Source organism: Leucoraja erinacea, chromosome 7, assembly GCF_028641065.1.
Source record: "Leucoraja erinacea ecotype New England chromosome 7, Leri_hhj_1, whole genome shotgun sequence".
In the NCBI taxonomy this organism is placed as follows: domain Eukaryota; kingdom Metazoa; phylum Chordata; class Chondrichthyes; order Rajiformes; family Rajidae; genus Leucoraja; species Leucoraja erinaceus.
Genome location: NC_073383.1, coordinates 25,049,630 through 25,075,765, shown reverse-complemented (window position 1 = coordinate 25,075,765; position 26,136 = coordinate 25,049,630). Strand labels below are relative to the sequence as shown.

General features: G+C 39.7%; 1 protein-coding gene across 3 annotated transcripts in view; it reads right to left on the bottom strand.

The window, feature by feature from the left end:
* ubr3 (ubiquitin protein ligase E3 component n-recognin 3) overlaps positions 1-26,136 on the bottom strand; it is a 181,337-nt gene that overhangs the window by 126,282 nt on the left and 28,919 nt on the right. For all 3 annotated transcript variants that reach the window (XM_055638004.1, XM_055638005.1, XM_055638006.1), the window contains exons 6-16: positions 25,803-25,869; positions 23,374-23,504; positions 19,553-19,781; positions 19,057-19,236; positions 17,502-17,635; positions 15,931-16,017; positions 10,134-10,199; positions 7,113-7,202; positions 3,282-3,410; positions 3,071-3,123; positions 2,595-2,728 (exon numbers count right to left, since the gene is read on the bottom strand). In XM_055638004.1, coding sequence (XP_055493979.1) covers positions 2,595-2,728; positions 3,071-3,123; positions 3,282-3,410; positions 7,113-7,202; positions 10,134-10,199; positions 15,931-16,017; positions 17,502-17,635; positions 19,057-19,236; positions 19,553-19,781; positions 23,374-23,504; positions 25,803-25,869 — 1,300 coding nt within the window. The remainder of the gene's footprint in view (positions 1-2,594; positions 2,729-3,070; positions 3,124-3,281; positions 3,411-7,112; positions 7,203-10,133; positions 10,200-15,930; positions 16,018-17,501; positions 17,636-19,056; positions 19,237-19,552; positions 19,782-23,373; positions 23,505-25,802; positions 25,870-26,136) is intronic.

Genomic DNA, 26,136 nt, shown 5'->3' with positions numbered 1-26,136 from the left:
CATTGCTGTTCTTCCCGTCTGTCATCAGGCTTCTCAGTTGAGGTTAGTTTCTTGTCACATGTACCGAGGTACAGTGAAAAGCTTTTTGTTGCCTGCTAACCAGTGAGCAAAAAGACAATACAGGCTTACAATCGATTCTTCTGAATTGTTCTTCCATAATTAGGATACAGTGTGATTCTCCTCTACCTCAGAGACTGTCTCTGAAATTGTTGTGCTACAAAGTTGAGAATTATAATCTGCATTCTGTATTTTCCCTTTGCTCTCCTTATTGTAATTGAATGTAGCTTGATTGTATTTATGTTTAGTTTAGTTTAGGGATACATTGTGGAAACAGGCCCTTCGGCCCACCGAGTAGCGATCCCCACACATTAACACTACTCTACACCCACAAGGGACAATTTTACACTTATACAGTTATACCAAGCCAATTAACCTACAAACCCGTGGGTCTTTGGAGTGTGGGAGGAAACCGAAGATCTCGGAGAAAGCACATGCAGGTCACGGGGAGAACGTACAATCTTTGTACAGACAATCACCCGTAGTCAGGATCGAACCCGGGTCTCTGGTGCTGTAAGGTAGTAGCTCTACCGCTAAGCCATTGTGCTGCCTAATGTATCGTTTTATTGGAATTGATTTGATAGAATGAAAAACAAAGCTTTTCACTGTTCCTCAGTGCACATGACAACAATAAACCTAAAACTCATTTCAGGAGGATGGTTCAAAATGTTTCCATAAAGAAATCACCAAGTAGATCAAAAATAGTTAATCAGGTTCTGGATAAGAGACCATTTTGTCAACCCATGGCTAATATACCCCATCCCCTCCTCCCCCACGTCTCTCTCCCCATCCCCCTCTCTCACCTCCTACCCCACTCTCCTTTCCCTCCCAAATCTGTCACGTTTCCACCTCCCCTCCCCCCACCTGTGTGTTTGGGGGGTGGTTAATGTGAGTGTGATGCCGCAGCCCCCCCTGCAAACGCCGTTAGGGAAACAGACCCAACGGGTCTGCACTTGGTCTAGTACCTTCTAAAAATCTTCAACTCGGGTATCACACACTGGTATTTCATTAATATCCTTGGTGGTGTCTCCAACAATTACATTAGCAAATTACAAAGAGGAGACTAAATGTCCTGTACTGTTAACAAACAAGTAAAACTTGAGATGTACTATAGTGTTGGTCCACCTACCACCCATGCCATTCTTATGCTAATTTCTGCCAAGAGAGTTCATTTCAAATATAAATAAATTGATAAATAACTTGAAAATGTTAATAGACAGTTAAATAGATACATAAGGAAAGGGTGTGCACAAATCCAAACACTCCTATTCAACCATGATGCAATTTTCAAGTATCCAGTCTTGAGGCTTGGATATGCCCAGCATTGGAGAAGCAGAACAGTCTCAATGTAATTATGAAACAACCATCCAGGGAACAACTGGTGTCCAAGGACACGAGTAAGGCTGAAGATGATAATTACATTTGTTTATCATATGGACCTAGAAGAGCAGAACTGCCTTTCCTGCCCTTCAAACAAACCTCCATTCTGCTGATTGATGCCAGTTTTAAATACCATGTGGTATGAAATAAATTTACCAAGCACTAATTAACTGCAAAGGTGAATAAATGTAGCTTTTAGCTTAAGATACTTGATTACATCAGTTTATCATTAACAATAGCATATCAAATTTGTGCTTTTAACCCGTGGTTATCCAAAGATAACCATTTTTGAGATCCTGTCCATTCATCTTTTTCTTAATTTCGGACGCTCTGCCCATAGACATCAAATAATTTTATATAGGCATCATGACAGATACTATCAACTTTAATTGGTAGATTCATTTAAAAATCAGTGCTCATTTATTCTGTAAAAGTCACACTTTCGACACCATGAAATGATTGCAGCCCTGCCTGAGTAATGAAATATCAGAAAAACTACAATCTCCAAGCAGTTCAATTTTGTTTCAGTTTAGGGATAACCCAGTGTTTTCTTGAGGACAACAGAAATGTGTAAGTAAGGAGAACAACAAGCCTACATCAGGAGGATTTTTGAGATTTTTTTATGATTGTGTTCTTTAAACTTTTTCTTAACTTCTGAAACTGACCGTTGACATTAACTCTCATCATAATATATAATTGGTTTTGACCTAAACGGTGACAGAGTTCTGAATGTTACACCTTTTCCTTCCAGAATACTCTGCTGTTGAAATACAAAACTGATGATGAAACTGAAAGTATAGAAGTGTTCCTTTTTAATGTTTGGATGCTTCAATTTAGATTGAAAGCCAAGGATAACAGAAACTAGACCACAACCTGAGACAAAGAGAATCACCAAAAAACATGAGACACATAAGGAACAGGTGCCCTTGTGTGGTTTACAAAAAAAACCCACAAAGTGCTGGAGTAACTCAACAGGTCAGGCAGCATCTCCAGATGGAGCGGATAGACGAGGTTTCAGGTCGGGACATTTCTTAAGACTGGAGATGGGTCCCGACCCAAAACGTCACCTATCCATTTCCTCCAGAGATGCTTATAGACCCTTGACTAACAGCAGCACTATCCCCCCCCTGCCTCCCAAAACAAACATTGGACCTTACCCAAGTGAATACGTAGACTGAGTAAAAGGACTAGGAAAGTTAAGGCACCCTCAAGCATAGATCTTTCATGTTCTGGATCAAGTGCTCCATTTTGATGCTGTGATGCCATTGTCAACAGATCCACCACTTTAAATCTAGATAAAGTCACAAGATTACTTTGATAATTCAGTGAATATTCTTTTATACTGCTTTGCTATTTGAATTCTGTAACAATCATAACATGTATAATGTATCTCATATGCATCAAACTTTATCCCAATATTAGCCCCATACAGACAAATCAGAACTGTGCAGACCTGGGATACTTGCACTAGTTGTTTTAGCACTTAATACCAATATTCTTGGAATGTTTCTCAACATCTTTGTACTCGTATATAATTCACAGTCATAAAATTGCAAAGTCATATTCTGATGATTCTGAGAATCATGAAATTATAATTTTAAAAAGATCCTGACATGAAATTCATTGCACTCACCTTTCAAAAACAGATGAAACAAAATAATCTGGATCAAGTCTGGAAGCACAAACCTAAAGGGCAAAAAAAATGATATTCCAAGATTAACATCCTTATGCAAAACTAAAACAAAAATCATTACGTGACATTTTAAGAAATCTAAATCAAAATTCCAGTAAAGAAACAAAACAAAACAAAACTACAAATTACAGAATATTAAATATATGCGTACCTGCAGAAGGAAAATATCTGGATCAATCATAGAATTGCAGAAGTGGGACTGCACATAAGTCATAGCCTGGCCTTTAATCTGCAGGCCATTCCTAACCCACATGTTGCTGTGTATTTCTGATAAGCTGGCCTAAATTTAAAATAAAAAGTAAAAGAGCCTTAGACCTTAATACCCATTACAAGAGGAAAATTTTGCTTAATTTGCATATTAAATATTCATAAATTTCAAACCAAAATACGACCTGAGCTGACCAATAAATAAAGAATCTTAAATTAATGATCTCTCATCTATTAGAATATGCAACATTTAAAATCTGCATATTTTAATTATAAAACTGTCAGTAATAGATCGTGCATTTGGAAATATGTACGTGCCGATTTTCAAAATTCAGGACAGCCAGTTGAAGAAAATATTTATTTTGGGCATTTCCTCTAGGACAGTTCTAAATTCTACTGGGAGTGAAAGGCGGATAGAAGCAGCTCTTAGCAGGATTCACCTGTTCAGACTGGTGAAAATTACAGCAAGTACAATTTTCCCTCAAATTTATGCCACGTTAAATATAATGTGGAGGTTCTCTGGAAAATGTCCTGTTTAAGGTAGGTTTTGTATTGTTATGGGGGGGGAAGGGGAATAAACCATGAATAAAAGTTTTCAAAAGGGCACAAGGCCAAATCCACAAATAATTTATCAAAAGTGCACCCAAAACAGTTAACAGTATGACTAAAGCAATTCAGGAAATAGTGAATATTCAAAACCAATATGTTCCCACTACATGTCCCCCAAACTTGAATATTAGATGTTACTGAGAATACAGGGTAGGAAAATGCAAGAACAGATATCACAAGCCCAATATTGTTGAAATTCTATAAATGTAGAAAATGTAAATGTAAGAAAGAAAAACCCATACAAGGCAAGCATCGTGCCTGGCAAAGATACTAACAGAATAAAATTAAACTCATTCATGTTTTATATACATATACAAAGAACAAGATGGTGGCAAAGGAAAGGTTTTGGAATTATTTGAAATCAAAAAGGAAACCAGGGAGTGAAACCATGGATAGGATGCTGAAAGGACACTGGGGCCAGTAGACAAGGAAAAAAATAGAATATTCTAGGTTTCGTCTCTCTATGTTTGTCATATTAAGCAGTTTAAGATCTTTGAAAGTAAACAATTGGGCTGGCATGGATAAATTGCATTCTAGGTTGTTAAGAGAAACAAGAGAGGAAACAGCAGAGCCTCTGATTGTTTTGAAACAAAGGTGGCTGAGGGTTCATTTAATTGAGCTGTATAATATTATGAAAGGTCTGAATAGTGCAAATTTGGAAGAACCTTTTTTCCTTAGCAGTGCATTAATGAATCAAGAAATAATTGACAGTTAGATGGAAGGTGATAAAACGCACTTTCCCCCAAAAGAGTGGTGAGATCTTAACTATCTGAATTGGTGGTGGAAGCATTTGAGTATGGCCTGGATGAACACCTGATTCCGAAAGGTGTGCACACATAGTTACAAAAACTGGAGCTATTTGAAAGAGTACTTTTTAAAAAAAGATGGTGTGGACACAATGGCGTCCCTCACTATGACAATTTACTATAATTCTAAGTTGTTTCAAAAGTCACTCAGACTCAGAGCAGCATTGAAAAGCTATCATTAGCTGGCAACATGAAGCTTGCACTTCCAAAAAAAATCCCCAAAAAGTGCACTCACACCTGCTGGAAAAATCTATGAACTGCATTCACGTGATTATGTTACTGGGAAATAAAAAAAACCTGCTCAATCCAGGTACAGATGCACAACCTTTTATCCGAAGTTCCAAATAACGAAAAGCTCCGAATAGCAGACATTTTTTCGGTCCTTGAAGACGTTCACCGAGGGCAGCCCACAGAGGTGACAGCTGAACCTCCGGTCGGTCCTCGAAGAAAGGGGAACTAAATCCCCATTCATAAAAGAGAAGGTGAGGGTATATTGCGCGGGAGAGTTAATAATTGACAATCTGTTGCTACCTGCCCGCTGAGTTAAAAAGTTACCACGGTAGACTCACGATACACAGTGTATCGTGAGTCTTGCGTGGGAACTGTTTAACTCAGCGGGCAGGCAGCAGCAGATTGTCGCTCCCTTCAGTTTCACCCCACCTACACCCCTCTGCTTCCCAGCCATGTGTGTGACCCCTTCCCTCCACTCTCCAGCTCCCCGCCCATTGCACTGGCGTGGGGGCTTTGCACTGTCTTCACGTCAGAGTTGCCAGCAGGTCAGTGCCAGTCACCAGAGACGTCAGGACCAACGGGACACCGGCCCCCAGGCCCACTGCAAGCACGGAGATCCCAGAGACCCACAGCCAGCAGCAGCCCAGCCCCGTTCCAACTCCAGAGGAACACGCTTCCCGTAGGGACAGAAGCTGATGGTGTGCAAGGTACGTCTTGGTCTTGGGGTTGCGGATGAGGGGGCGCAGCTCGGGCTATGACGTCTCCGGCCACCCCCGTGTACAGGAGCTGAGACTGGGAACTGTACCACCCTTGCAGGTGAGCAGGAGAATGGGGTTGTTTGCAGTTGTAGAGGGAGGGGGCAAGGGCGGTACAGTTCCCAGTCTCAGCTCCATTCCAGGGGAGTGGCCGGAGATGTCAGGACCAACGGGACACCGACTGCAAGCACGGAGATCCCAGAGACTCACAGCCAGCAGCAACTCTAGCCCAGTCCCGCTCCAACTCCAGAGGAACCCGGGTTGCGGATGAGGGGGCGCAGCTCGGGCTGTGGGCGAACTGCCACTTGTCGCTGTAGCGGCCCATCGGGGAGCGGGTTCCTGTTGATCCTGACGTCTCTGGCCATCCCCCTGGACAGGAGCTGAGAGACGTCAGGACCACCAGAAGCCGCTCCCCGATGGGCTGCTACAGTGACAAGTGGCAGTTCCCCCACAGCCCGAGCTGCGCCCCCTCATCGGGACGCCGACCCCCAGGCCCACTGCGAGCACGGAGATCCCAGATCAGCAACTCCAGCCCAGCCCCGCTCCAACTCCAGAGGAACACGCTCCCCATAGGGGCAGAAGCTGATGGTGTGCAAGGTACGTCTTGTTCTTGGGGTGGCGCAGCTCGGGCTGTGGGCAAACTGCCACTTGTCGCCGTAGCAGCCCATCGGGGAGCGGATTCCTCTGGAGTTGGAGGGACAGGGAGACACAGCGGCTTTTGAGAATGGTGGGCAATCACTTCCAAAGTTCTGCCCACACAGTCAGTACACCTCTCCTACACTTGTCTCCCGCACTAAGATCATCTCGCAGAGAATGATCCCAGCCTAACCCTCCCTATTCTCTCCTATTCTGCAAGAAAAAACTACATTGAAGACTCAAACTCGCGATCGAGTAACTGCCGGGATCGAGGCGCAAACTCGCGATCTTGCGGATATGAGCCGAGCACTATACCACTGAGCCAGCCGTTAAAATCTACGCTAAAAATCTTCCATTCCGAAAGCCGAAAAATTCTGAATTACGAAAAGTGTCTGGTCCCAAGGCTTTCGGATAAAAGGTTGTGCACCTGTACTTTGAAAACAGTGTATTTTTTTAACATTATGAACAAAAAACAACCATATACCGTCAAATTTTGTCATATTTGACCATTATACATAATTTGATTGTTACATCAAAACATTTCAGATTACAATTTTTTCAGTAGGCTATGGTAGTTGGCAACTTCGTAACTATTTACTTATAAATTTTGTTGTACCATGTGCAATGACAATAAAGAGATTAATTCATATTCAAATGCACTTAGAGAGGCTAAAGACAGGCTAAAGATACAACCAGAATGGGGTTTTTTAACTTTGTCACAAAGAGAAATCAAAATACCTGAATTTGAAGTGGATGAACCATCATTTTCATCAACATCTCTTGATCTGGTAAAAGTGAATCGAGATCCAGTTGTTGGCATCTAACAGCCTATAAAGGTATTTAAAATATGAAATATAAAATATGAACAACTATTTTAGAAACCTAAGTATATTAAGTTTGCACATTTCTGTAAATAATGGTTACATTGAATATTCTAAACTATTATGCAGATTGTTATTTGTACTTTTCTTTTTTTAAGATTGTTTACATGGAATTTTTTTAATCTATTAAATTAATTTAAGAGATACTGCCATTGACCTGTTGTGGCAAAAAATAAATGAAATATATTACAACAATTATATACTTCAGAAAGTCTCTATTGGATGATAATCTATGCTCAGCGTCATGCAGTATGGAAATCAGCCCTTTGGCCCAACTTGTCCACACCAACAGGAAAGGTTTAGAGGGATAAATACAGGCAGGTGATGGGACCAAAAGTTTTCAAAAGGGGATAAGATGGGGCAGCTTGGTTGACATGGGCAAATTGGGTCAAAGGCCCTGTTTCTGTGCTGTTTGACTCTATAACTTCAATCCAGTAAAAGCACAGCAAGCGCATGTAAACAAAACAGTAGAAATTTAAGTGAACTCTTTTATTGACGTGTTTTACGTATTTTTTAAATGTGCAGTTTACAGATCCTAAGATTATGAATATTTGCAAATGACAGGGTGGATATCTATAGCATTTCATAAGATCATAAGTGATACGAGTAGAATTATGCCATTCAACCTATCATGTCTACTCCGCCATTCAATCATGACTGATCTATCTCTCGCTCCTAACACCATTCTCCTGCATAGTCTCCGACACTCTTACTAATCACTCTACAAACAGCTAACAATGGCCTGTTTCCTTTATCACCGTTATTTTTTTGCATATCTTTCATTCATTATTCTTTATCTCTCCACATCACCGTCTATATCTCTTGTTTCCCTTATCCCTAACCAGTCTGATGAAGGGTCTCGACCCATTCCTTCTCTCCAGAGATGCTGCCTGTCCCGCTGAGTTACTCCAGCATTTTGTGTCTATCTATATCTCTGCCTTCAATAAATCAACCGACTTTTCCTCCACAGCCTTCTGGGGCAAAGAATTACACAGATTCAGCATCCTCTGACTAAAGAAATTCCTCATCTTCTCCATAAAAGAACGTCCCTTAATTCTGACGCTATGACCTCTAGACTCCCCACTAGTGGAAGCATCCTCTCCACACATTCTCTATCCAAGTCTTTCACTATTCTGTCTGTTTCAATGAGGTCCCCCCTCATTCTTCTAAACTCCAACTCCAATAAGCCCAGTGCCATCAAACGCTCATCATATGTTAACCTACTCATTCCTGGGATCATTCTTGTAAAACTCCTCTGGATCCTCTCCAGAACCAGCACATCCTACCTTGGATATGGTGCCCAAAATTGCTCACAATATTCAAAATGCGGCCTGACCAGCGCCTTATAGAGCTTCAGCATTACATCCTTGTTTTTGTACTCAAGCCCTTTTGAAATAAATGCTAGCATTGCATTTGCTTTATTTACTACCGATTCGACCTGCTGATTAACATTTTAGGAATCCTGTTAATCCTGTTAGGACTTCCATATCGCTTTGCACCTCCAATTTCTGGATTCTCTCCCCACTTAGAAAATAATCTATGCTTTTACTCCTACTACCAAAATGCATGACTCCATACTTCGCTACACTTTATTACATCTGCTACTTCTCTGCCCACCCTCCCAAACTATCCAAGTCCTTCTGCAGAGCCAATGCGTTCTCTGCACTACCTGCTCCTCCACTAATTTTCATATCATCCGCAAACATGGCCACAAAGCCTTCAAACCCCTTGTCCAAATCAATAATATACAAGTAGCGGCCCCAGCACCGACCCCTGCGGAACTCCGCTAGTCACTGGCAGCCAACCAGAAAAAGCCCCCTTTATTGTCACTCTTCTGCCATCCAGCCAACCTGATATCCATGCTAGTATCTGCCCTTTGATACCATCGGCTCTCATATTCTTTAGCAGCCTTCCATGTGGCACATTATCAAAGGCTTTCTGAAAATCTAGGTATACAATATCAACTGACTCTCCTTTGTCTGTCCTGCTATTTACTTCTTCAAAGAATTCCAGCTAATTTGTCAGGCAAGAACTCCCCTTCACAAAGCCATGCTGAATTCGGCCTATTTTATCGTGAACTTCTAAATACTCTGTAACCACATCCTTTATAATGGGCTCTAAAAACTTACCAACCACCAAAGTCAGACTAACCGACCTACAGTTCCCAATGCAATGCAAGCAAGCATTCTCACTGCAAAAGACCCTGCACTGCTCTTGACCACACTAATAAACTGGGAGGCAGTTTGCCAGAAGAAGCTTGCATGCTCACAACTAGGTTACAATAAATAGGTGTCACAGGCAACCTCAAATGCCATTGATATCCACCCTGTCATTTGCAAACATTCATAACAACTTAAGATTTGTAAATCTGCCCCATATATCCATTTACTGTACAGACTTCACAATATTACAGATATTGCCCAATCACGTTTTTAAATAGCTGCACCACATATTTGTCCTTCTAAGTCCCTAAAGTGTATTGAAACTATTATTCTTTAATTTCTACCACTTAAACACTCACACCTATCTTCATACGGAACTGTTTTGCCAATTTTACCAACTCAATTTATCAACTTTTTTTGTAATTGTATGCCTCTATCTATATGACTCGCGATACGATCCTTCGTGAAAATGACTCTCTATGATTTGGACAGAGCAGTTTTCCACTTAGTTCTCCTGTGCAGTTACTGACAGTTATTTTTTCACCAACTTGAATAAAAGTAAATTTGGGCAGAGTATTGGCCAAGCAAACAAAAATCATCTTGTAAATTTTACTGAGTGCACAGGAGATTTACATCACCTTTTTGAAGGTGAAATATTCCTAATGTTAAAATGAATTCACAAATTAAGCATAATATCATTTGGAGCACAATTTTACCTTGCTTAGAAACATGGCATAGTAACGATGAAGAGGCAAGTGAAATGTAACCTGATTAGGAGCAGGCTGGATTTAAGAAAACAGAAGAAAAAAAATTAGTCCAAAGCTCCAATATTATATTACCACCAAGATTATTTATAACATTTGAAAATAAATATTCCAAACAATACAATAAAACTCAATATTAAAATTAATATTGAACACAACATTAAATTTACTACATCTCCAAATGTGGTCATATCAGACACAATGCATTATTTTCCCTAATCAAAATACAATTAACATACAAAATATTAAATCTAGCCTTGGAATTTCACCTAAAGTTACATAAAGGTAACAGGACATGCAAAATCCTGAACATTGGTAAGGTTACGGTATGGATAGTGTAAGATGGATGGAAATTTGCACTCATGATTTCTAAGAATGATTTCAGCTGGGCAGTGCATTACAGCAAAAACAATATTCATTTTGCAATTTCAATCTTTAGTTCAACCCGTTTCATACATGATAGCAAATAAGAAAATTTGTTTCCAACCTTTACTAATGAAAACAATCATCGTCACGTTCAAAAACAGTAAAGCATTAACCGAAACAGCAGAGTAATTTGGGATCTAACGAATTACTAGAATGAAATTCCTTTTTGTGAAGTCAAAGAGCAAGATTTGAAGCACCTTTTTTCCAGCAACGGTAGATTACTGCATTCTTTAATGCAACAACTAGTGCAACAAGCTTAACGTGTGTAATACAGTTGTTGCCTAGATAGAGAAATGCAATCATACAAGTGCATGTGCACCCAATGGAAAAATAAATCATTCACGTAACTTCACCTCACCTAACCTGCTCTCTAGCTCCAAACTAGTAGTGAACAGTTTGCATTTACCCAATTTCAAATACCTACAGAAGCAAAATAACTAGTGAGATCCAATAGTGCAGTGCATGCATCAACAAAACCATTAAGACTTCAGTTATCAAACCAGAAAAATCACTAATCTTATGAAATTTCAGCTTCTATCTTAAATCATACATGTACATTCTAAACCTAATGTAAAAAGGCTTAAAGGGCAAGTGAAAAATCCAGATTTTTCTCCCCCTTATAATTAGCATTCTCTATTTTATTAGCACTCCGTGAGAATTCATTAACTTGGCTGGCTGGTAAGCTAGTTTGATGCCAATAGAGACACTGGACACCAGAGTCCCGGGCAATTGTGCCACTCAACAATGAACACCAGTGAGGAAGATCATTCACAACACAGACCAAGTTATTTTATTTAAGCTGTACTTCACTGCTAACCACAATTTTTTGGCTTGCAAGTCTTGCAACCAAGAATGCACAAGGGAAAAGCATCCCATTGCTTTTTCCATCACATTTTGTGGCTTTATGTGCAGCAAAAAAGAAAATTATTTGTACGCTTGAAATTTTCAGACCTCTAACATCCTCAGTCCACAATAGGTTTCCCAGAATCATTCCAAAATTCCATTGCAATAATTGTATTCTGCCTTCCTGTTTTAGGCATCTCTCAACATCTTTCTAATGAAATCAATTTGACACAACTTGAACTTTTAAGCATAAAGGGCCTGTCCCACTGCGGGGACCTAATTTGCAAGTTTAGAAGCATTTGCGCTAGATTCAAACTCGCAGCATGGGCGACACGTGGTCCTAGGAGGTCTATGTAACTCTCCTTCATGCTCGAGAGAAGTTCCCGCATACTCAAGGCCTCAGTTTGGTCGAGGAGTATTTTTTAGCATGCAGAAAATTGTCCGCGAGTAAAAATTGGTCGGCATGGAAAAAAATCTATATTTTTTTTACTCGTAGGTTTAGTTGAAGTAGGTCGGCATGTTATTCGTAGGTAATCAAAGGCAATTGAAGGTAATCGAAGGTAGTTGAAGTTAATCGAAGGTGGTCGTCTTCACTCTCCACTATTCGGTGTCCAATTTTCCCGAAGCTAGTCTTCAACATAGTCGAAGGTGGTTGAAGGAGGTCTTCTACATAGTCGATGGAGGTCTTCTACATATTCGTAGGAGGTTCTCTACATAGTCGAAGGAGGTCGTAGGAGGTGTTCTACTTCGGCGATACAAGACCATGACACTTTTTTAAACTCTTCTAAACTCGCTAATTAGGTTCCCGCAGTGGGACAGGCCCTTAAGGAAATTTAACTACATTTATGCAACCTACTGCAATAATACAATGTTTTAGTCTGATAATCTTTCTGGTAAGCCTGCAACACACTTCTAAGGCAAATTTCCCAGGATGTGGTAACTAAACTTAGCAGACTACTCTAAAATCATAAAAAATAGAAAATGCTGGAAACATTTGGTATGTTAAGCAGCACTTGCTTTAAGTGAAACAGATTTATTAACCTGATGGGTCAAAAGCTCCTGATCAGAACCAGCTTACAAAAAACTAAAAGCCAGTTATCTTTGACTAATCCTTCCTGAGGGTCATGTCCGTAATGTGCTTGGACCCGATGGTGTGTCTGGAAACCTGCATGTTTTCGAAACCTGCATGGACCAACTGCCTGGAGTTTTTGCGGACATCTTCTACCTCTCATTACTGACGTCTGAGCTTACCACCTGATTGTAAAATGTATCAATAATACCGGTATTTAACCAAGAAGACTATGGGTGACATGCCTCAATGACTAACAACTGATGTTACTAATGTCTGTCTGTGGTAATTAAGTACTTTGAGAGGTTGGTTATGGCACAGATCAACTCTTAGCTTAGCAAGAACCTGGACACACTACAATTTGTCTACTGCCACAATAGATCAATAGAGGATGTGACCTCGCTGGCTCTCCTCTCTGCACTGGACCAAACAATACACGCGTCAGGCTATAGTTCATTGACTAAAGCTCGATGTTCAACACTATCATCCCCTCCAAAAAAGTTATCAAGCTCAGAGAACGGAAACTGTGTATCCATTTGTAACTGGATCCTCCCATCCTTATCAAAAGAACACAATCGGTACACACCCTCATACACTCAGTCAGTCACGCTCAGACACTGACATATTCATATACTCACACACCTGCATATACTCAGTCACTGTTACATACTCACTCACATGCTTGCACACTCAATGTCATACGGTCACACATTTTATTTGTACGCTACAACACACCCATACACTCACGTACTTGCGTGTACACATACACTCGCAGACACACTCCTACACAGTCCCACACTACCTTTGCCACACTCTCTTTTCACCATCAGGAAGGTGGTAAGGTTGTCACAAAACTGTAACCTCCGGGTTCATGCATCATCTTCTTCCCAACAACCATCATGTTTTTGAATACTAAAACACCAATTAAACTATGAACTACAAACTGTCTTGGTTGCACAAAGGACTTGGGGCTATTTTTTCACTATTGTTTGGATATTTTAATTTATTTAACTTTTTTTCATTTATTATATAATTTATAAGCACCATATTTTTCAGACCTGTTATGCTGTTGCAAGTAAGAATTTAATTGTTCTGTTTATGGTGCTTTTGACAATTAAACGCTGTTGAATCAAAACATTAATTTCATTTCTGCGGCTGACTTGTTCAAGTTCAAGAGAGTTTATTGTCATTTGTCCCTGATAGGACATTGATATTCTTGCTTTGCTTTAGCACACCAGAACATAGTAGGCACGAATACAGAACAGATCTGTGTGTCCATATACCATTGTATAAATATATACACACATGAATAAATGTAATCATTTCTAGCATTTAATATTTTTATTTCAGATTTTAGGCATCTGCAGATTTTTTATTTTCATTCACAGATCCCACAGAAAAAAAAAACACTTTTGTCTTGACTTTTTTGAAATTCATATCCCTTAAGGTAAAGATCAACACTGTTAGCCTTCATGATCACTTAAAATTAATAATGTTAGAATGCAGCTAGTGCAAAGAGGAAGAAGAAAAATAAATAGAAAACTCCAGGCTTGCTACCTTAACATTTATCATCACAAAAGTATTACATGCTATCTTTACAGCTGGGCAATTTGAAAAGTTCACGGTAATCAAGCAATGGCAATATTACTTTGTGAACAGAAAGTCATGCTTGACCAATTAATTGGAGTTCGAAGCAACATAATGTGCTTGATAATAAAGATTTATGCAGGGCGGAGAGCTCAGTACAGGAGACAACGTGTTGGTGTAGAGAGAAAATTGGCTGGCGAGTAGGAAAAAAACATAATAAGCATGAATGGGTCATTTTCTTGATGGGGGAGGGGATGCAGCCAGTGATATGTCAAAGGGATTGTTGTTCAACTTCTTAAATTTATATACCGTATTTCCCAGCAATGAAGAACCTATTTTTGACCCTAAAATAAGGCCCGAAAAAATACCTGCGTCTTGGAGGTTGAAGATTAGATTTTTAGCCAAGAAAGATAGACTTGGCTATCCCTCAGTACAGTGGCTGTAAAAGGACAGCACTGCCGGGGGGGGGGGGGGGGGGGGGGGGGGGGAGTTCCTTCCACAGCGTGTAGGGAGTCTGGCCCCGGTCAGCACGGCTGTGCCGCCAGGGGTAAAGTTGAGGGGAGGTCAGGAGCATTGAGAAGGAGGGGGTCGGGGATCATGCTAGCAACTCACTCAGTAGCCCGGGTGGCTGCGAGGGGCGCGGCTGCTGGGAACGGACAACGGAACTGCAGCTAGACCCAGACCTGGGAACTGCAGCCAGTCAAGGGGCTCGCAGGCAACTTGTGCGCTACAGCCAGTCCTGGGGCAGGCGACGTGGGAACTGCAGCTAGTCCTGGGCCTCGCAGGCAACCTGGGAACTGCAGCTAGTCCTGGGCCTCGCAGGCAACCTGGGCGCTAGAGCCAGTCCCAGGGCTCGCAGGCGACCTGGGAACTGCAGCTAGTCCTGGGCCTCGCAGGCGACCTGGGCGCTAGAGCCAGTCCCGGGGCTCGCAGGCGACCTGGGAACTGCAGCTAGTCCCGGGCCTCGCAGGCAACCTGGGCGCTAGAGCCAGTCCCAGGGCTCGCAGGCGACCTGGGAAGTACTGCTAGTCCCGGGGACGCGAGGGAACTGGGAACAGCAGCCAGTCCCGGGGACGCATGGGATCTGGGAACTGCAGCCGGTCCCGGAGCACGCAGGCGATCTAAAAACTGCAGATCGCCATCTGCTCACAAACATGGGTCCTGGCCCCTATGCAAAAAAGGTTGCCGCTCCCTGGACTAAACCAAACCCTTGATCCTGTCCCGCCTGCCTTTTTTTCAAAATTTAGCAACTCAAAATGGGGGTGCGTCTTCATTGCCGGGAAATACGGTACACAACTCAGATTTAAACCCTGAATGTGCAGTTGCGAAATTTGCTGATGACAGGCAGGAAAGTAAACTGTGAAGACGATACGAGGAGATTATAAAGGGACATAAATTGTTTTGGTATAAATAGTTTGACTGAGTAAACAAAGATCTGACAAATTACATTCTCATATATGGCAGGAAAGTAACCATATGAAAAACTCATATACGTTTTGGCAGGAATTCTGGAAATCAACACTATTTACTGTTTCCTTCTTTGTTAAATTCATTTATTTTTTCCCTCAAACTTTTTTCAATTACAGGTGCACAACCTTTTATCCGGTGTTCCGGAAACCGAAAAACTCCGAAAAACCGGCCATTTTTTCCAGATGTCTGACCAAAGCTCGCGTTTGCATCTAGATTGAATACAGTGCCCACGATTATCTGAAACTGTAGCGGCTAGTATGCAGGTTTGGCTGGGGAATTAGGATCTGTAAAGCAACATTATTGTTAGTATTGCAAGGGGGCTTTTGCAAATATAATGCTCCATTTCATAAGTACCTCATCAACAAAATTGATGGCATCAAACCAATCCTGCAGTGCATCCAGGCAGTATCGAACCACAGTTCTGGTGTACTCTTCCATCTCCTGCAAGGTTCAAAAAAAAGAATCAGGGTCAAATTGCAGAACATCACAGATATTTGCTTACTACTATTAATCTAGCAAAAATAGTGATTAAATGTTACTTTCTCTTTCTGATTTGCTTTGAAAGACAGCACATTCAATATTTCCAACATTAACTTCCATCTTATTCTAATTCTTAGTTGTTGTTCTAAAACACATTCTCATTCTGTGGCAGATGTGTGTCTACCTGGTGTGTAACCATATTGCACCCAAATTTCTCCAACTCTCACAACATACAGTTGTTCTGGAATATCAACACTATTTACTGTTTCCTTCTTTGTTAAATTCATTCATTTTTTCCCCTCAAACTTTTTTCAATTACTGCTTATTCTTGATGTGTCAAAAGACTTCTTTATGTTATCTATAAAATTGCCCTGGAAACCCTCTTGTAGAACAAGCCTCAGTGTATTGAAACAACCCAAATGTATGCCCTTATGTCCTATGTTAAAGCATCTTAATTAGCATTCATGATTATACATCTTGCATCATTCTATATATTTTTTCCCTCTGCTATATCTTTTTCAAGCTGAAGTGATCCAAATGTTCTTGGAAGTCTTCATTCTGGTGACTTAAAATTAAATTCATGTCTTGAATTGCTCTTCATAATCTGGAGACCACAACTTGGACTGACCCAATCTATGCTGAATTTATCTCATTTTGCATTCTAACCACTTAGTGCAATAATTCTTTACACACACTTCACTTCCAACATTTTTATTTATTGGTCTCCCCGTTTTACTCAGTCCTTTCATATATTACTCAGATTTTCTTACATTCAGACCATCAAATTCTGTTTGATTCTCACACCAATTTTACACATTGCTTTATAATTCATTCTCACATGATTAGTAATTGATTCCCCATCATCCAGTTTTCACCGTATCTCTGTGCACTTGACATTAATAAACTAATACCACCCATTCAATACCTACATTCAATAACTAAATAACCTACCAACCTGCACATTTTTGAGATGTGGGAAAAAACTGGAACGCCGGGAAACCCCAAGTAGTCACAGGGAGAACGTTCAAGCTCCACATAACAAGAGAGATCATGATTAAACCAAGAATATTGGAGCTATTAAATAGCACCTTGCCCACTGCATCGCTGTGTCATTCGAACCTTCTCATCTGAGAAAGTAGCCAGCCCTGAAATGTTCATTTTCCATCTTCACTGCTTTATATTTCTTTCAGTTTTTACTGATCAACTTCATACAACTCATCATCCATTAGACCAATTATAAAATGTACAATCATAAGTTGTCACACACAGGAAAAGCATTACAAACCAGTAGTCATAAATCCATTGGTATAACGTAGCAGGTCACCAAATTTGTTTTCATTTACTAAAGCACAGAATTGTATCTCCAAATATATTCAAGTTTTTTAATATGTTATACTGTTGCACATCTTATTTCAAAACTGTTTACAACACACAAAACATCTCACCTTAACTTTACAATGTGTTAAAAGTCCCCACATAGGTTGTGCACAGGCTTCTAATTCTGCCGCAAATGCGGCATAGTACGTTTGTGACTCAAATTCAACATGCTCATTTAATTCTCGTTTGTTTAAATTCATCCCTATAAACATAAATGAACAAGACATTTTATTAACTTTACTCTCACCAGGAGGATCTCAAATTAGTCATGTTACTGCCATGGACAAATTAAAGATTTCAGATCTTGCATACTTAATTATTGCTTCAGTGAAAGAGGGTTTCAGGTTTCACTCAATAGGAGGCAAAATCCTGTACCATGGGATTTTCCAAAAGGTCTGTTCATTACCAGAGTGAAAAATTCCTTTCTGATAATTTAAAATATGAAATAGTTTAAATTTAATCTCTGCCAGGCCTCAGCATAAAACTTCAAATTTGACATAAACTATCAATCTCATTAAAATACCAAAACATTCACAATACCTTGAATTTTTAATTACCTGTAATTCTATCGATGTATGCTATGGAATTTAAAATTTACACTTGGAACATCAGCAGAAACTTGATTTTATGGGTATTGCTTATATCTATTCTTGATGCTAATATCAGTAACAAATGGCACATTTGATTCCTTGAAATTGGACATTTTATGTCAACTTAAACCATGAACATAGGAATGAATGAAAAGTAACTTCCAATGTTGCAAAATAAAACTCAACAAGATCTGTACATTCATATATTCCAGCTCTTACAATTCATGCAAATTTTGATTTGATAAATGTACAAAGTGTACACATTATGTTATCTCCTTGTGAAGACAACATCAGTTTTCACTCTTCCCACATGTGATTCAGTCAACTCATTGTACGAAGAAAATTCTGAATTTCAATTAATTAGCGGCCCACCAAGTTGAACTGAAGATTCCCCCCAAATGAGAGAAGAACCAAGAATAGATAAATGTTTAACACCAAGTAATGGCAACAATAACCAGTCTGCCTGCATTTAAGTTGCAGAGTTTAGAAATAACAAAATACTACATGAAATACTTCAAACACTGCCAAAGAGATTTGCACCTCAAGGAAACAAAGGGAATAGAATTTGTTACAGCATATTTTACAATACTAGGGATCTTTGCACAACTACTGGATTAAAAATATTTAACTACAAAACAGTGAATAGTTTGCTAGTTTAGTTTATTGAGTTTTATTTCCTGGCAGAATACTTGGCAAAAATGTGATAATCAGCACATTTTAAAACTCAAAACCTCCTTAGCACCAGTATTTAAAAAAAAAACAAGCTACTCAATTAACTGAAAAATTGAAAATATAATAAACCAAATTCAAATTTGGCAAGATCTAGAATGGGGAAAGAAAACTGTGTGCATCGTTTAGAGTATTTACAGCTGATCATGAAGCTTGGGATCAGCGAAAGTCCCACAGATGTTAAACTCAATGGAAAAGTACTCGAACAAAACTAATTATTTAGAAATAACTATGTAATGCGTTGGTAGGTAGACAATCATCAGACTTATAACAATGACTTTCCAATTCTTTGAAATAAACTCACCCTGAAAGAACGAAACAAAATTCATCCACATCTGAAGAAGGCCCTGATCTTCCAAGAAACGTTTTGCTACACTTTGGTGTGAAAGGATATTTATAAAATCACTAACTAAAGGCCAATAGGTGTTATTCTTTAGGAGTGGTTCACCACAGTTTACAACAACATGAAAATTGTTCTCTTCGTCTGAAATAGTGAAAACAGTATAATACAAAATCAACAAAATGTTCACGTGCCATATTTTCTTATTTCTAAAAATATTTTCTATAACAAAGCGATATAAAAAAACTGTCATACTGAAAGTCAATACTGCAAAAACATAATGTTCTTAAATTTTCTAGATATTTAATATTTTAAGCTATGTCCATCATTAAATTTAAACTGAAGGCAAGGCAGCCTTTTCCATTGGCATTTTTATTTCCCTCGTGCACTGCATACTTTCAAGTCTGAGAAATAAGATCTTCAAAAACATTAGACAGTAATAAAATTGAATTCGGCTCACCTTGTAATTCACTTTTGACAAGGCAACTTTCCATCATGTAAAGTAAAACAGTGACCATTATTTCTAGCAGTTGACATTCTTCAGTCACTTGACGTGCCAACTCTTCATTGCTAAATAACTGCACACTAATATGAACAATCCTATTGGACATAGTGTCTGACTCATGACTCTTGATCAGAGTTTTCATAATGAAGGCATAATGCTGAACGAATGTTTTAGTGAAAGCTATCTGCAAAAAAAAAGTTACAATTAGTATGGCAACAGACTAACTGAAGCAGGAAGAATATTTCTAGATCTTATGATCTTGTATGCTAACTTTGAACGCCTATGGGGTTTAAACAGTAATTCTCCAGAATATTTCTTTCCATGTTGTCCCTTTCTTCACTTTCCCAAAAACTTGGTTGCAAGATGGAGGGAGTCATTGGGCCCAGGAAAAGTGATGAACCATCATAGACCAGATTGCATACAGTTAAGGGACTAGTTATTCTTTCCATCTTGAAACTTTCGTAAAAACAGTCCACACGAGTGGCAGCCCCGCCAACACGATTGGCAGCCCCTGTCTGTTTTTTTGTCTTTTTTAAATTTTTTAGTGTGTGTTAAAAGTTTGTGTAAATGTTCTCTGGTTTGTTTTATGTGGGGGAGTGGGAGGGGGGAGGAACTTATTTTTTCAGTTTCTTACCTTGACGGAGATGCAATTTTTTTTCGGGTCGCATCTCCAGTCGTTCTGCGGCCTAACATCGTTGGAGCTGGAGGCCTCCTCGGACTGACTTGAGCCCCACCGCGGGGGCGTGGACTTAACATCAGAGCTGATCCATTGCCTAGGATTGCTCCATCAAGTCCATCAAGAGTTCACAGTCTCGGGAGAGGACAAGTCGGGAAGCTCTAACGACGCAGAGGCTCGACCAGCCCCAACCCGGGATCCGATCACCGACGCGGGGAGCTAACATCTCCCCGATGCAGGAGCTGATCGCCCCGATCCGGCGGGCTCAAACGCCGCCGGCTTCTGGAGACCAGATCGTCCCGACAACGGAGGGTTCGAGGCCCCGACCGTGGAAGAGCATAGAAATGAGGAGATTTGAACTTTTTTTCGCCTTCCTTCACAGTGAGGAATATGTAGGAGTCACTGTGGTGGATGTTTATGCTAAAATGTATTTTGTGTGTTCCGTTACGTATGACTGACTAGCAAATGAAATTCCTTGTATGTTGCAAAACATACTTGGCTAATAAATTATTATTGTGATTGTGATTGATATTTGTATTTGCAAACTTCGATAAAGCCCAACCGCAAGTTCAAAGACTGGTCTTTACTAAATTATCCAATATATACCACCTTACCCAATACAGTTGAAGGCCCCAAATCATTTGCTATTACTTATTGGCTAGCGCGCAGATCAATGAGTTTTGAGTGGATTCTAATAGATCTCACATTATAATTTACTGTGCAGTTATATTTAAATCCAACAATAATGCATAATTCATGTCGAGCCATGGAAATTTCAAAATTCATTTCACGTCAGAAAGTACATCATGGAAAACGGGTAAATGGGCTTATTTAGTAAACACTCATTTAATTTCAGTAACCACTAATCTTAAAAACAGTTAGATCATATTTTTATATTTAAAAGGATAGGCAAATACAATGCTGCAGTTAATTCAAAAGCTGCTTAAGCACATCTTAGATTCTTCCTAATCAATTATGTTACGACATTTTATGCCATAAATTTTCAACTACCAAAAGGGTAAATTCTTTGATAAGATTTTACAAACTGAGCAGAGACCTCAAAGTTTAAAATCCCCAAAAAGTGTCTTTTTTTTAATATAAAGGATGGGAATTTTCTAGTGTCTGAACCACTCGGGAAGAGCAGAAAGCATTTACTTTCCAGTCACTCATCCCCATTCTAATTTCGGGATTTTATTTACAGAAATTACAAATTACTTGCATTTTAGTCCATGAATCGGGAATGAGGACAAGCAATTCAAAGCTTACTTCTACAATATATCATCTAAGTTCAGATGCCTAGGCAAGGCATCAAGGGAGTACAAGCAATTTTAAAACAACTGATATCTGATTCTACATCATCACAAATGACTGCTAATGCCTATTGTTCATCTATTCCCAAAAGCAATATTTGGTAAGGAGGCTGTGGGGAAGAATTAAATGTCTATTCCTTCCATGATTTTACAAAAGTAGCAAGTTTCTACATTAATACAAAAACAGTTACTACTATAGCAGTATTAATTTTCTAATTGGGAGATCAAAATTACAAGCATGTATGCAGTTACATTTAGGCATATGGTTAAAATGTTGATTGTTAAACTGGTAAATATGCCAAATAGAAAGCAGCTTAAACAAATAAAAATGTAATGGCAGTTGGCAGTAATTATTGACTTAGAAATCTAATAGGAGATGGCATATAGCAACTAACCTTTAGCTGGGTGGAAGCAAGACATCTGACTTTAAATTTGCAGGATTTATTTTATAGCGCAGACAATTCTGCCACTATTCTTTAATCTGAATGTTAACTCTTGGATGCAACCAGTTAGGTGTCCGAGTATAAGTCAAGCCTGACAATATAATAAGTCAAGCCTGACAATAAGTCAAGCCTGACAATAGAAACAGAATCCTACTTTTTTAGAACCATTGATGCTGCAATCATGCAACTAAACAGTGGATGAATCTTTGAAAGATATTACAAAGAAAGAAAACATTTCAAGCCTTTAAAAAAATATCAGAAAGTTGCAGATTCTGGATATCTGAAACAAAAGCAGAAAATGCTCAGGAAAGCAGGCAGCAAATCAGAATTAACATTTCAGGTTGAAAATCATTTATTACAACTGGAAAAACAAGAAAACAAGTCTGTTTTTGATGGAGAGTGGATGTATAAGCCCAAAATGTTGTATGTGTATTCTGAATGATTTTCTGTGCATTTCCAGCACTTTGCAGTCTCATGTAGCCTTGATGATACACTGTTTACAAAAGTGTGACTGATGATTAATCATGCATTTTAGATAGAAAGCAAAAACAAAGCAACTTCCATAAGCTGTGATATGCAAGTCAGAGCTGTTGCAGAAAATTGAAACCAAAAGGAGAATAATAGAAATGCACCAAAAAAGCAGGTAGTGTCTTTCAAGAGAAAAACTCATGAAACATTACTTTTGAATAACCTAATGACAGAAGTGATCATTTCAGATGCAATTTACCTGAAATTGCTGAAGTATCAAGTCTCAAAGGCTGCAATGTACACAAATGGAAGATGAGAAAACAAAGAACTGCAGATGCTGGTTCATACCAAAGATAGGTACAAACTGCTGGAATAACTCAGCCGGTCAGGCACCATCTCTGGAGAAAAAGGATGGGTGGTTTCGAGTCGGGACCTTTCTTCAGTTTGAAGAAGGGTCCTGACCTGAAGCATCACCCATTCTTTTTTTACAGAGATGGTGCCTGACCTGCTGAGTTATTCTAGCACTTTATGTCTATCTTTGGAAGATGAGCAGTTGTTTCTCAAACTTACAATGGACCTAATTTTAACCATCCTGGTTTCAGTCAGAGTGAGAAGGATGGAGATTAAAGTAACCAGTAAGTGGAAGCACAGGGTTGTTCCACAGAATGAACAATTTTGCTCTGAAAAGCAGTCACTCAATTTGCGTTTACTTTTCCCATGCAAAGACCACATCATGAGCAATGAATACAATACACAAGATTAGAATTTAGTTTACTTTATATTACCAACAACATCTTCAGAAATATGTCATAAATGTTTCTATATATTAAAAAGAGTCTTGACAATTAAAACAAGTTATTTGGTATAGAATCTACATACCTTATAGTCCTGATCAGGCAACATGTTTAGTAGAAAGGTTACCATTTTCTGTGGAAATTCATATTTGACAGTCCAAAATAATATTTCTTCTAGAAAGCATTTATGCTTCAATATATCCATGATGGATGGATCTGAAATTAAATGCAAAATATGGATTTGTTAATTTAGCTGAATGGTGTCTAATAACTTTAAACTCATGTGTCAAATTCTATTTTAAATTGGTTTTAAGATCATCTTTATTATTATTTTATTATTATTATTTTTGTTTTATATTACTAAAACTTTCATCTTGTTTGTTTGTTTCTGTATTTGTGACGGTTTGTACCTGTATTTGGACAAAAACGGTACACCATAGCGCTACAATTTTTGGCCTGCCTTACTCACCATTAAATTAAACAAGTTTCGGTCAGATTGATGCCATATTATACAATTAATTGACATTTTAAACTTTACAAATCCCACTTTTAAAAAACTCTTTTCACTTTTGCCCTGCCCGTCACCAGCGGTCCACCTCACAATGAGATCCTGAATTTCATTTGTGAGATAGGGGGGGGGGGGGGGGGGTTTAAAAAAAAAACCATAATGATTTCATTGTGGGTGGGGGGGGGGGGGGGGTAGTAGGGGGGGAACAGTGGGATAGAGGGAGAGGAGGGAGATGGCGGGGAAAGGAGGTGAGGAGGAGAGTGGGGGAACGGGGGGAGATAGAGGGGGGGGGGGGGATAGAGGGAGAGGAGGACAGTGGGGGAGGTCGGGAGGGAGTGGGGGGCTGGGATAGGGGGGAGGTGAGGAGTGGGGGACCAGGGGGATAGAGAGGAGGGGGCTAGGGAGGGGGAGAGGGGTTATGGAGGGAGGGAGTAACTGAGGGTAGGGGAAAGGAGAGGAAGGGAGTGGGAGAAGGGAGGAGGAGATGGAAAGAAGAGGGAGGGTGAAGAGGAGGGGGAGGGAGTGCTAGGGATGAGGGGAAATGGAGGATAGGGGTAGGAAGAGGGATGGCGAGGCGCATTTGGGGAGGGTTGCCGTGACTCGCGTCACAACGGGGATCTCTGGCATCACAACGGGAACCCGTCAGCCGCGCCTGCGCTGTTGGGGGCTATGGGTGAGTGGTGGACTATTGCGTTGGGGGACCAGCCCTCCCGCATGACAGGGACCCAACGGGTCCCACTTGGTCTAGTTGCTACTTAAAGATCAGAGATTAGTCATAATTGTATCTCTCAGGTATAGACTGTACACTGTCTTATCCACAAGATAAGACGTTGCAGGGAGACATCTGGCGGGGCACCCTTTGGCCATATACTGAAATAACTCCCCACAGAAAAATGCCTTGACAGCTAGTCGACCCCCTCTAGACTTAAAGGTCGTCAAAACTGTCACAGAATTTCGCTATCTGCACAAATATTTTAGTCTTTGGGAAAGAAAACATACCATTAAATTTGAAAAAAGTATAAGCAGGTTGGTTTATTTTCCCGTGTTTTTTATCTTAACCAAAACTAATGGGCAGAGCAATAATTGGTCACAGACCTAATAATGTAAAGGATCTACAGAATTGTGAGAAAATGAAAAGACCGAAGGACATTCATCAAGTTGAAAATAAACCGCTGTAAATAGGTCACATTTGTGGATAAATCTGCTCAACAGATCAAACATGATAAAACAATGGGTGGATTTCTAAGAAAGGTTGGCACCCAAAATTATAGTCTGATCTTTCCCATAGATATCACTTGAACCACTAAGTAGTTTCTGCATCTACTGCTTTTCTCCAGGATTTCTGCAGCTATGGTTAGAACCTCTTCAAACATTGCTAAAGGTGGAGATCAATATTTTAAATGGTGGATGTTTAAGAGAAAGATGACATATTGCTCTGGAAGCTTTTATTTGGATGTATGGGAACAGTGCACACCACCACTGATATACCAATGAGAAGGATAGCACGTGAAAAAGTTGGGATGCACATGCAAGCGGTTTATATTGTTAATGTGCTTTTGGCTTCCCCAATCTAAAGGCAAATACACCATAACCAGCAATGCAATATATTTGTTTTGAGAAGCACTGGTAAATTGCTGCGTATGAATGAACAAGTAAGGAACAAGAGTAAGCCACTCAAGCTTTCTGCTCTGACATTTCCTAAGATCCTGGCTCATATGGTTAAAACTTCAATTCTGATATCCCTTTCTCCTGCTGTAATCTTCATACATTATTATGTGTGTAAATATCAATGGTTTGACAATCTTATAACGCCTTTCACATCTTCAACGCTGAAACATTAAGATGCCATTTTTGAATGGCAATGAAAGTTAATTATACTATATGAAAATATAACCCAGCAAGCAATGTATTTTTCAATGTAGGAAGCATGATTAACAAAGGGTGAGTCCTTGCAAAGAATTTCACAGAATCTCCACTTTTAGCATTAGCAGTTGTTTCAAAGGTACCTTTGGTGCTATTACAGAGCTTGACCCTCTTCCGTTTGCCAACTCCTTGACTGCCATCCTGCTCCTCCTGAAATAAATGAGGCGTTGTCTGTTCATAAAAAGTTAACTCGTGATCTTTAGTTGAATCATATTTCCTAACCACAGTAGTTATTGGTTACACAAAGAACAGTGGATGCTGGAATCTTGAGCAGAACACAAAGTGTGTGCGGCTCAGGCAGCTTCTGTGAAGGGAAGGGACAGGCAACCTAGAAGAAGGGGCCTAGCTAGAAATGTTACCTGTCCATTTCCTCCAGATACACAGTCTAATCTGCTGAATTTCTCCTGCACTTTGTGT